The sequence below is a fragment of the Telmatherina bonti genome, assembly GCF_933228915.1.
Source record: "Telmatherina bonti genome assembly, chromosome: 7".
NCBI classification, from domain to species: domain Eukaryota; kingdom Metazoa; phylum Chordata; class Actinopteri; order Atheriniformes; family Telmatherinidae; genus Telmatherina; species Telmatherina bonti.
The window spans coordinates 21,580,891-21,593,670 of NC_136625.1; the positions used below are offsets into that span (position 1 = coordinate 21,580,891).

A 12,780-nucleotide genomic window follows, 5' to 3' on the forward strand; every position below is an offset into this window, starting at 1 on the left:
GCTTTGAGGAAATCCAATTCCACCGAGCTGTTTTCAGAACTTACTCTCCACAGGCACACACTCACTCTCACACTTTTACACACACACACACACACACACACCATCTCCACAAATTAGTCAGGGAACAAATTACCTGCATTCTGAGTGTGATCCCACGCACTTTGCCGGCTGCCTTACACAGGTCCCCTTTTGAAGAGCAGCCATGTGATTTCTCTCTCTTCTGCCCCGCAGGCCCCTTTGCCTTCTGCGAGGGATTCTGGAGTTGAATTTTAAAACTATGTATGGCTGCTGCCTGCGCTTATCAGCGCGTGCACAAGTGGCATGCAAATCAAACCAGGATCACACACCGCATTGGAGGCCTACACTCAAAGGCAAGCTTAATTGCTAATTGGGTATCTAGGTGTGAAACCCACACTGCCAATGAGAAGCAGGAATGTGGATGTTTTAAGGCCAGTGGTTGAACTAATTAATTTTAATCTGAATGTTATTAAAAATTGTGGATTCCCTGCATTTTCTGAGAAAAACAGCCCAGGAGAGTGCTGTGGAAGTAGTTTGAACTGCAGTTGGACGTGGTGTTGTATATACTATATAATATTATTATTATTATGGTGGTTTTGCTGATGTGGTCATCGGGGTTATTTCCATACTATACCGCTTACATAGCCTATCGAAAGTAATAAAAATAAATCAATCTTTCCTCACCCAGAGATAGATGATGTTTTTGAGAGTTGTGATCTGATTCTGTAGATGTAACATGACTTTGTGCTCATACTTAGCTATAAATAATTGGTATAAACACAAAAAAAGAAAGAAAAACTAACTGTTTGCTTTAAATATATAGTGTTAAAGGTGCATCAAATGAAAATGCAGTTAGGTTGACTTTGTGTGACGGAGCTGTGGGTATTTGGCGTTGTGTGTGTGTGTGTGTCCAGGTGGTTGAGTGGGTCGTCCACAGTGTTGGGTTTGCCACTCTTTGAGCTCTGGACTATGATAGACGGAGGGTTTCACTTGCTGAACTAAACAGCTGCTGAACAATGGGCAGTGGAGGGAGTAAAACTCTTCTCCAAAAGGGGGCAAAAGGCCAGCTGTGGAAGGTCCATTTGCGCTTGCTGACACCACCAGTATAACCACGACATCCTTTTTTTTTTCTTCTTTTTTTTTTTGTCAGGCAGGATTGGTTTCATTGTGAAAAGGCGACACACATACCTGCCACTGAAACAGCGACAGCCCAACAGAGCCGCAGGCGCTACAATGCTAATGTTGTCGGGGGCTTTGACTTCTCGCAGCCACTGCGAAGAAGCTGCTCCGTGTGACAGCCACGGCGCCGCCGCTCTCCCTCCCGGTGCTCGCTCTCACGCCGCTTTCTACGCCTCTCTGCAAGTTTGGCAGGTGCGTTGTTAGAAAAAGAAAGGGAAAAAAAGAAACGACCGCCTTCTATCTCCTAAACCTTTTCAAGTGCGCGAGGTGTAATGGACGAAACGGATATCATGGACTTAACGCATCAGAAAGCGAAAAAGCGGCCGCGTCCAATCAGTTCCGTGGAGGACTCCGTGCACGCTTCCCTCAAACGGCTGCCGATGCGAGCGGCGGAGTGCAGGGAGACCTCACTCATGTTCGCTGTCAGAGGGGAGCCTGTTCCTGCAGCATCGCTCAAGCAAAATGACCATTCGGTGACTTCCTCTCCAACCACAGTTATGCCAGCGCAGGTAAATGAATATATAATAAAAAGAAGCGAGAAATAACTTAAAACTGATGTATTTTTTGGCTACTTTCTCTTGGAGTGAAGTGACGGAAGCCTGAGTTTTATTGAAAGCAGTGCACGTTATCATGTCACACTGACTGCGCACAAATTGTTACATTTTAACGTGACTGTCGCGCACGCACTCCTCTGCTGCTTTTCTGCTTCAGTTTTCTCTTCCATGCATGTTGTCTTCATCCGAAAACATGTGTGTACAAACCTTTGTATTTGTCGGGGATTTGGCTGTTCTAGCAGCGCATCTCCCGTTTTCCACGCAGGGTCTGAAACTTTTGGGGATAAAAAAAAAAAAAAGGAAAAAAAGTCATTTTCTTTTCCAGAGCCTTGCAGAAATTGCCTGCAAATGGTGTTTGTAGGTTAACATGAGATAGTTTCCCCAAATCCTATTATCAAATCAAGAGTCATTATTGCTCGTTTCCAAGAGAGATTGATGCTCCAAATTAATTTGGTTTTGGAGATTATGGCCCACAGGAGGAAATGCTTGTGGATTGTGGCAACATTCAGGTCAAGGTCAGGCTGTTTTATCCTGCAGTGAAAAATGAAAAAGAAAAAAAAGTCTTCCTTTTCTTTCTTGGCTCTGGAGTGTGAAGAAATATACAGATTACTGTGTCTAATTATAGTGCATTTGGACTGTATGCATGTTTTTATTCTAAATCAAGACGGTTGTTATTGTAATGCTCGTTTTACTTATGATCTACAGCAGAAAACATAAAAAAGCGAATGTTTCTTGAGATATTTATTGTGTCACATCATTTTCTTCCCTTGTGCTCCTGCAGGATAATCGCTCCAGCATGTCCAGGCCCATGATCACACGGTCACCAGTGTCTCCCTTGAGTAACCAGGGCATCCCTACACCTGCACAGCTCACCAAATCCAATGCCCCTGTGCACATTGATGTAGGCGGACACATGTACACCAGCAGCCTGGCCACCTTAACCAAATTTCCAGAATCCCGGTAAGTCTCCTTTATTAGGCTTTTTGCATAAATCTGTAATGAAGATAAAGTTTGTCGTTTTGAGCCATGGTTGTTTGCATCTCTGCTTCTGCTTGCATCAGGTTAGAAAATTTCACAGGAAGTTAAGTGTGTTTAACCCAGATTTGTTTGGCAGTCATCATTTCCTCAGAGTTTTAATGTCAGCCTCTTTAATGCTTAATGTCATTATGTGACAGTCAAATGTCACAACTCTTCAAATCACACATTTGGATGCGCTTGGAAGCGATTCTGATGGATTTCAAAACCGTGGTGTCAGTTGGGTTTTGATCATTCAAAATGTGTATCACAACACGCTTCCTTATGAAATAAAGCTCACAGTTATTTTGAGAGGTAAACAGTTTTGAGGAGATGCAGAATGCGGAGCACAGACAAAAGCAACTTGGTTATTCTGACAGATGCCACAGCGGCAGCAAAGAGCCAAAGGGCATGGAGCCATCTGGAGGCTGGGAGACCACACTGTCGCTCCGAGCCTGAGGCCTGAGGGTGACTGGCACCCCCGCCTCAGGCAACCAAGCACCAGCTGGCCCTGACCTCTCCAGACCACCTCTTTCTTTCTTTCTTTCTTTCTTTCTTTCTTTCTTTCTTTCTTTCTTTCTTTCTTTCTTTCTTTCTTAACAAGATCCACAGTCAAATTCTCAAGTTTAGTCTTTAAGTAACATAATGAACTTTTGCTTTCTAAATAATAATTTAAAAAAAAAAAAAAAAGATAAAAGTTGTTAATCTTGCCATGTTGTCCTCCTGGCCTCTTTTCTACCCTCCCTTTTTGCCTAACCCATCACCCCCTCCTCTCTCTGTGTAGAATTGGTCGTCTCTTTGATGGCACAGAGCCTATAGTCCTGGACAGCCTGAAGCAGCACTACTTCATTGACAGGGATGGACACATGTTCCGCTACATCCTCAACTTCCTCAGGACGTCCAAGCTCCTCATTCCAGAGGACTTCAAAGTGAGTGGATGTCCATCCGACAAACTGTGAAGTCCCATCAGCCAGTCAGCAGTCCTGCAACTTAGCACACACAATGACTGCTAAGGCCGTGGAATGCCTTTGGTCACTGGTCTTCCCTGAGTTGCTGAAAAATGCCTCCATGTCAGAGACAAAAATATCAAGGCCCAACCAAACAAAGCTTAATCTTGATGAGTTCCCATTGAGAGATGTAATTTGCTTCCCTCCAATGATCAGTTTTCATATACTGGAAGGCAAATAAGCAAACTAGCATTAGAGGCCACATGACATGTTTCAACTGCTCTGTATGTTCTTGTGCCAATGTCCATTCAGGGTGACTCTCACTGTATGCAATGTATTTTCATTCCATATTTTTACTGATATAGGTCATTTAGTTGGTAATTACTTAACTTGCCTTGGGAGAAAACAAATAGCCACATTATCTGATGGCCTGTCCACTGTGTGACTCAATCAGTGGAAAGTATTCAAGTTAAAATAAGCAAAAGCTCAAGTTCAGATAAAGGCCAGTTTCACATTTGGTAGGTTCTGAGGGAAGCATGAGAAAGCTAGAGTGTGGTACAGTTAAGGACCTGAAGGCCTGCAGAAAAACGATCTGCTATTTGGGTGCATACCGTGCGACATCTTTGGAGCTTTTTTGTTGATTTGTTTCTTGACTGTTGCTTTATTTATTCATCTTGTACTTTTCATTTCGCTCTCTGGGTACTTAGTTTTAGAGCTCTCCAAATTATTTCATTTTCACAGGTTGACTCATCAACATAAAGAAGTGTGCTATCACAACTCAATGTTTAAAATCTGGTGACATTAACTATTCATGTCTGAAACCTGTTTTTCCCAGGATTACAGTCTGCTGTATGAGGAGGCTCGGTACTTTCAGCTGCAGCCCATGCTTGCGGAGCTGGAGCGTTGGCGCCAGGACCAGGAGTTGAGTCGGGTGTCCCGCCCCTGCGAGTGCTTGGTGGTACGTGTTGCACCTGACCTCGGCGAGAGGATCACGCTTAGCGGAGATAAAGCCCTGATCGAAGACGTGTTTCCGGAGATTGGCGACGTCATGTGCAATTCCGTAAATGCTGGCTGGAACCATGACTCCACACACGTCATCCGCTTCCCACTGAATGGCTACTGCCACCTCAACTCTGTCCAGGTAGGAATGTCTTTGTTATGAGCTTCTCGGTCTGCATTCATCAACAAGAGCAAAACAAAAAAAAAAAAAGTCTGTCCAAAGGAAAAGACTGAAGCAAAGATCTGATCATCCAGCAGCTTTTATTGATTTTATGTTTTTTGGGCTTAAAAAAATCTTTGCTTCAGTCTGATGGCTGTCTCTTATCGTTTTTCTTTTTTTTTTTTTTAATCTAACCAAATCATAAGAAACCCCTTGCAGAAAAATAGGTCCTTTGATGAGTTCTTCAAAGCATCAATTTACCAAGTCATCATTGCACAAGTCTACCACAATCATTACTTCTCTGTGATCTGACTGGAATAATAATCTTTAATTTGGCTCCAGAGCTGGTGGAAGGTCAGCTGAAGTCTGTTTTTAATCCATCTGTTGCAACTCTGACATTTTTTTATTCTTCTTTTTCAATGCCACTCAAAGTATGAAAACTTATAGTAAAGAAATATATAAATGGAGAGGCAGCCACCGTCAAACTATGGTGAAGACAAGTACACAAGTCCAAACGCAGGGGAGAGTGACTAATGGTAGAGGAGTTTCCCACTAATCTCACAGCTCATCCACAGGAAAAAAAAAACAGCCTTCTTGAAAAAGTCTGTAAAGGTCCTTGTGGGCCTTTTGATTTGCTGATTATTGGTAAAGATGGTGGTAAAAGGGAATCCTCTTTCATACCTCCCTTTAAAAAACAGGCTTTGAACATACTCAGAGGATGTAAGTTATACCTATAACTATTACTTTTATTTTCTGGCTCATGCACAGTTGACATTTTTGGGCAGGACAGGAAATGTTCGCCACTCAGTTCCACAAGAAAACTTGGAGACATGTAAACATGGAAAACATCAAATGGGCTTTAAGTGTTATTTGATTGATGCTTGTTTCAGGATAATATCAATGTTTTGATTGGTTTCTTTCTGCTTATTGCTCTGATAATAATATCAGAACCAAAACAGCATGGGTCTTTACAAGTTTATTGTAAGAAATAATGGTCAGTGTGTACTTGATGCTTGCTTTTGGGAGTCAGTATACTGTTTGCACTGTATTAAAAGCTTTTAGCATGATACTTTCATAGGCCTAGTGATTTCTCACTTGTAACACTAAAGCTTTTAAAGCAAGATGTGTATTGCACTAAGATATATATTCTCTCATTTTCCAACTGTTGTAATCAGCATGTTTTTGGCAATGCCGCATTTTACGATTATACATTGATATTCCGCTTATTCATTGATGGTAATATCCTCGGAATACACATCAATAGCTGATGAAGAGGATGCATATTTGGAAAGTTTTCGCAACGATTTGGATTGTGTCTCTATCTGTGGAAGTTAAATCTCCACCTCTTTCCCAAAAACACACAAACAAACCCGTCTCAGAAGTGTGTGAGTCGTGGAGAGCAAGCAAGAGAGTGAGCATGCTCCCTGGCAGGTTGTCCCCAGGCAGGGCCCATAATCCTGTTTGGTTATTAAAGCATGCCGGCGGTGAATGCTGTATCTGCGGCTAATGGAGGCAGGGGGAGGGGGGCGGCTGAGAGAAGGAAGGGGAGCAGAGAGTGCTGCCAGCAGTCGGGGGGACCTTTGTAGTTTTGGCGGAGGCTTGGGCCTGGGGGACAACTAGGGGGGGGGGGGGGGTTGCTGAGCAGCCCATACTGAGCCAAGTGGCATAGAGAAAGCCTCACTGCTCCCTGGGGCCTCTTCGATGGAATGTGATCCTACAGCCCCCCCAGACACGTCTGTAGATGTCTGCAAGGCTGCAAGATCAGGAACAGCTACATGCAAACACACACACAGAAAAACACATGCATACACTAAAAACAATGAAAGTGAGGCATGAAGCAATGTGACAGGCTCTTGGTTTTGTAAAAGTCTCCTCCAAAGTCCCGTCACAAACCGTACGTCGCCGCGGCTTAAACCCACAGCCACCGCTCCACTGTCGGACTTAGCACTAACACAAGAGCATGCAACTGGAGTTTGTTACTGGGTTTTCAAGAATCAGAGAGACAGAGCAAAATTTGGAGGTTACATTCAAGTTTCAGCATCTCAGTATGTGTTCACTCCACACATATTTTATCAGACTGACAAAGATAAATGAGTTTGCAGCGCTTGTTATTGAATCTGCGATACCAATGTTGCTTTTCCCATTATGTATGAAGATACAAATTGCCTCTGACAGCTTCCACCTTCCATCTCATTCCCAGGTTCTAGAGCGCCTCCAACAACGTGGCTTTGAGATTGCCGGTTCCTGCGGTGGAGGCGTGGATGCTTCCCAATTCAGCGAGTACGTCCTGAGAAGGGAACTGAGGAGGACAAGTCAGCGAGGCCCCAATTCAAACAGGATAAAGCAGGAGCAGCTGGACTAGAAACCTCCCAAGCAGTAGGAGGCGCTAGACTTTTTACTGTAGCAGCCAAAATGCTGCAGAGCTCTGTGGACTCTATTTTTTCTTCATTTCCTTGTTGATGTTTCTGTTTTCTTAAACTTAAGAACCTTCTAAAGAATAAAAATGAAGTGCAACAGAAGACTTTTCCATAAGAAGATACAAGACGTTTGATAAGTTTGAGATTGCAAAGACATTTGTGATTGTCTCGCCCCCATACACCAATTAAAAAAAAGGATTTATATATGCTGGATTCCCAACAAAGTTTGTTTTAAAACTTGGAGCCTACATTAGGTTAAATATGATTTGTAATTTACCCATAAAAGTCTTTTTGTTGATGATGTAGTGTGTTGTATAGCTTGTCATCAGTGACTTGATTTAACGTCTCATTGGCATATTGGCCAAATTTTTTTTTATTTTTTTTTTATCCCTCGTTCCAAAAAGGTCATATATGTGTTGCTTACAGTACAGAATGTCTCACTTGTATTAAACTTTTAGTTTCAACAAAAAGCATATATATAACAGTTAAGATGATGTTCAATATTGTGATCCAAATGAAGTGATTTTTCCATTAATTGAGATTATTTTAGCAGTTTATGCCATAAAACGAAAACAACATTAGTATTATCAACAAAAAAAAAATACACAAAAAAATCCTTGTGTACGCAGGAAAAAGAAGAAACGATTTGTAAATTATTATGTCACTCCATTTGCCTCATGGGGAGTGTGAGCTACAAACACAATGTGCGAACTCGGTACTTATTTAATTGGATCATACTTTTCTTGAGTCATGACTTGTAAATTTTCATTGTATATGTGTTTGTGTTTTTTACATTGAATCTTTTTAAAGCAAATTTGTTGCCTCAGACATGACTGAACAGATTAAAGCTTATTGTACTACCCACAGCAAAATGACTTTCATTTGTAGCACATGCTGACATGAAATTGCATAAACATGAGGTATTTCTAAGATTGCTGAGAAACATACGCTCCTTAGGTTTATGAGGAATGTAGCAATAAACCTTAAATAAATCTCAGCTAAACTTGTCGATTGTCTGTTTGCCGTTTTTGCTGCCGCGTCAGCACAGTGTGTAGCTCAATAACTACGCAAATTTGTATTTACTTGATGAATTGTACCTCTCCTTTTACATAATGTCGTGTTATAGTTCTCTTCAACCAGGGAGGTGAATCAAACTACCAAGGCCATATTGTACTTTGGAGGTTTTATGCTGGTGCACTACACAGGGCACTCTTTACTTACTTATATTGAATAGAGTCGACTTCTCCACGCAAGTACTGTCAGTTGTGTTTCCACATGTTCCTGCAGGGCCAAGATCCAAAGTGAAATCCCACACTGAGCCCTGTCGTCTTGTTGCCATCCCTTTTGGCAGAATCTCCACTTTCTTTGGCTATCTGCAGTTTATGCTATATGTCTCCCTTTCAGGCCCCTTTGCCCCAGATTTCCTTTAGAGCAAACTGCTTAAGGCCAGAGGTGCAACATTGAGTGGTGCACAACAACGCTTTGTCCTCAGTCATAAAATAAAATAACTTAATTAAGCATTTATGACACAGTTGCTGTCAGCTGAGCTGATGTGACCTGTGTTAACAATCACAAGGATAATTTGTGACAAAACTGGTTAATTAAACAATCCACTTAAGGGGTGACTTTATTTAAAAAAGGTTACAGCACTGTTTTTTTTTTTCATATTAATTGTAATGTTTTTAATTATTTTCTTCCTTACTGAGTTAGATTAACAGGCTCGTATATCACCTGTCATATCTGTACACATCTGTACACAGGAACACTAATGTCACATGCAGTTTTCTCTTGTTCTTGCTCTTTCATTTTTACAATGATTTTACAAAAAGTAAACTAAACTGTGACCAGATCAGGTGGAAAATAAACCGTCTTGAACGTGTCTTAGCTGGCTACACGGGACAGAAACTGTCCCAGCAAGTAAGAACAGCACGTCTATCAGAAACTCTGTTTTGAGGTCTGAACTTTTCTGTTGATCTCAGAAAGTAAATCTGGGCCTTTCAGAAGACTTAAGCTGCCTGCATTCACAGTTTTGTACTGTTACTTCTCACCCTAGACAGCCCAATCTGAGTCAGCATCTACAAGATCTGAAGCAAAGACCTGGTGTCTGTCAGGTAGCAAAGGACTTTCTGGATGTCTCTTAATTCCACATTGGAATCTCATTCTTTGTGTAAAAAAAAAAAGAAGAAAAAAAAAAAAAGGATATTTTAATAAATTACAAAAAGGAATTTTAACTTAAACTAAAACGCTTTTAGGGTTAGTTTCAGAGAGAAAATGGGCACATATTTGGTTTTAAATTCTGTGGTTTGACGCTTTTTCTGCATATAATTTGAGTTCGTAACCTGTGGGGCAGTTTGAGCATAATGAGACCTTTTCCAGCACTATCTTCTCCCCACTTCCTGGATTCAAACTAACTTGAAAAGGAATTAGAGATATTCTCCTCTCAGGACACAGTCTGCTGGAGAAAAGATGAATGGTATTAAGAAACTAACTTCCAGTCCTTTAGAGGGCAGGGGTTTGGAGGAGAATAAAGGAATGTGAGATCCTCCTCTTTTTGGTGGTGTTTCTGTGATCATGTCTCTCACTTGCTTTCTCTGTAGTGATTATTTCCAGTCATCAAAAGGCAGAGTAGGGCCTAGAGAAAATGGCCATGGCCATCTTTCCCTCGCTCCTCGGGCTTTGCTTACTCACCACTAGTGAAGGTCAGTGGATGGACTCATTCACCTTATCTTCAGATCATCAGCCCTCACACTGCTCAGTTCCACAGGCCAGTGCAAGCCGTGGAAACGGTTCCTAATGAATGTGCTAACTATACTGTATTAGATGCTGCCCTGCATGCTGGATGTAGTCTAACGCCAGAATTGTCTTTCTTATTCTGTGATCTGTAGGTAATGTTTTATACTGTAGGTTCCTCTTACCTTTATTTGAAAAAGCCTGTTAGCTATTTTATGCCAGCAAGGTAATTATGAATGTAACCTATGGCATAAAAGCAAAAACACTACTCCCACATCTCTCCCTTGCCATTTCTCCCTCTCTCTTTCTCTTTCTTTCTTTCTTTCTTTCTTTCTATTCCTCCCTCTTTCCCCCACCCTCAGCCTCAGGACCTGATTTCAAATTTTCAAAGATATCTTATAGTGAGTCTGTGAGATTGAAGGCTCATAAATACCTTTATTATAATATAATGGTCGTATATTTCAACCCATTATTTCTAGTGGAAAAATTAGTTCATTTGTGTGATGAATGCTGTCGCAGAGGCCTTAAATGTTCCTGGATGGACAATGGCTGGTAGAATAATATTTCACAGTGCCGATGCTTGAATTATAAAAATTCAAAACCTACATGTAAAGACTAGCATTGTAAGATTTCTTTCCAATAGTTTATAACCAGAAAATAGCACTATAACGTGTGGTCCACTCAGCCACCCTTAGCATGTTAGCATGCTTCAGTATTGTGTCAGTATTATCTTTATACAACTTAAACTATTAGAGAGAAATCCCATGATACCCACTATTGATAATGTGTCATTTACAGCAGCTTTAGAGACATCTTCACAACCTGATCTAATTGGATCATTTCTGTCCTGTACAGCTCTCTGACTTACATAGAATAACCGCATCATATAAACCTTTAACTTGTGTTTAGACCACATCCCAGTTCTTCTCAATTCTCTCAAGTCCTTCCAACTCCAGCACACTTTATTTGGATTAATTAAACTGCCCATCAAGTTCTTTGCAGGTCTGCTAATGAGCCATTGATTGGAGTCAAGTGAGTTAAGGTAGGATTGCAAGGCGGTGGTCCCTGAGGAGTGAGAAACACTGCATCATCGCAGACTGTTTGAGGAATTTTTTTCTCTAATCCAGGGGTCACCAAGTCTGGTTCTTACGGACTGCCATCCTGCAGGTTTTAGTGTTTTCCTGGTACAACACACTTGATTTAAATGATAAGGTTCTCCAGCAACTTGTCACCTTCTGCACCTGCCTGTTAAGGAGGTATTGATTTGGGCTACAGTAGGGAAAATCTAAAACCTGCAGTGCAGTATGCCTGCCTGAGCACTGGAGTTGTGACCCCTGCTCTAATTAATACATGTGTGCTGGATTTGATCAAAATATCCCTATTAACAGTCAATGTACACTCTTTCTGAAACAGTGGCTTAAGGATTATAGGAACAGCATTAATCTTGCTTAGTTTATATTTTTCTGACAGATTTCAGATTGTTAACCGAAATGATAAATTCTTCCTCACTAAGTCATTTTCCTCAGAGTTCTGTACATGGAGCAATACTTTGCGCATCACACATGCCCCAACTCAGCAGTTTGTTTAATTATATTAGATGTCTTAAAGATATAAAGACCTGGATGACTCTGAATTGTCTCCTTCTAAACACAGACAGGACTGAGGTTGTTGTCTTTGACCTGACAATAACAGACAATGTAACTAAATGGCTCTGGATGGCTTTAATTTGGCTTCCAGTACTACAGCGGGGAATCTTGGTATTATTTTTGACCAGAATTTGTCCTTTGACTGTATTTTTTCATTTCTCCAGTTTTATACGTAAAGACAAATTGTCCTTACCGGTTTCTAGAGTTGTTTAACCATCTTCTTCCACCTACATAATATTGGTAAAATGAAGGATATATTGTCACAGAATGATGCAGAAAAATTGGTCCAAGTTTTTGTTACCTCAAGATTGGAAAACTGCAGTTCCTTATTATTAGGCTGTGTGATGGCCCCTTTGGGCTTTATTTGTTTGTCTTTTCTTTTTTTCCTTTAGCGGAAAATGGAGGGTGGAGCCCATGAAGATGATTAGGAACACCTGGCCAGTGTATTTCCCAGCCGATGCAGCGGGGTTCTTGTTTCTGCTATGGATCTTGTTGGGCAATTTGAAAACCTGCCTTGTTCTGTTTTTCTCATGACTTTTGAGACGGTTCATGGCAGCTGTGCCAAACATGCCCAGAAAAGCTAATCCAAAATGCTGTAGTAGTGAATTTGATGAGAAATACCAGGAGATATCATATTTCTTCCATTTAAACTTCTCTGCAGTGGCTTCCTGTTAAATCTAATTTAGAATGTAAAATTCTTCTCTACACAAATGAAGCTCTTAGAGACCAAGCTCCATTATTTCTCAAAGATGTAATAGTTTCATGTACTCTTCACCCTTCGACTGCATATTTACGTTAAACTCTTCTAAAAGTAGAATGGGAGGCAGAGTTTTGGCTATCAGGCCTCTTTCTTCTGGAAGTTGCTGTGCCAGTTAGTCTCTGTTTCCTGTCCTCTCCACCCCAACTGGTCAAGCCAGACCGCCACCGTCTCTGAGCTGGGTTCTGCCGAAGGCTTTTCCTTCCTGTTCAAAAGAGAGTTGTTTTTTTTCCACTGTCATCCTGTGTAAGCTCAGGATTGGGGATTGGGTCAAAGTCAAGATTCAATGCAATCTATTGGTTTTCCTTAGCTAGGCTTTGTCATATTTGTTTTGATTTGTCTTGTATGGATACATATTG

The 12,780-nt window shown here is 41.2% G+C and overlaps 1 protein-coding gene across 1 annotated transcript; it reads left to right on the plus strand.

Annotated features, from left to right (window-relative positions):
* Positions 1-1,469: 1,469 nt before the first annotated feature.
* On the plus strand, positions 1,470-8,216 carry LOC306757893 (BTB/POZ domain-containing protein KCTD1-like; the record flags this gene model as incomplete). Its single annotated transcript, XM_079243070.1, has 5 exons — positions 1,470-1,706; positions 2,533-2,711; positions 3,550-3,694; positions 4,548-4,853; positions 7,072-8,216. The coding sequence occupies 5 exons, from the start codon at positions 1,470-1,472 to the stop codon at positions 7,231-7,233; spliced, it is 1,029 nt and encodes a 342-aa protein (XP_079099196.1). The 3' UTR covers positions 7,234-8,216.
* Between the last annotated feature and the right edge of the window lie 4,564 nt (positions 8,217-12,780).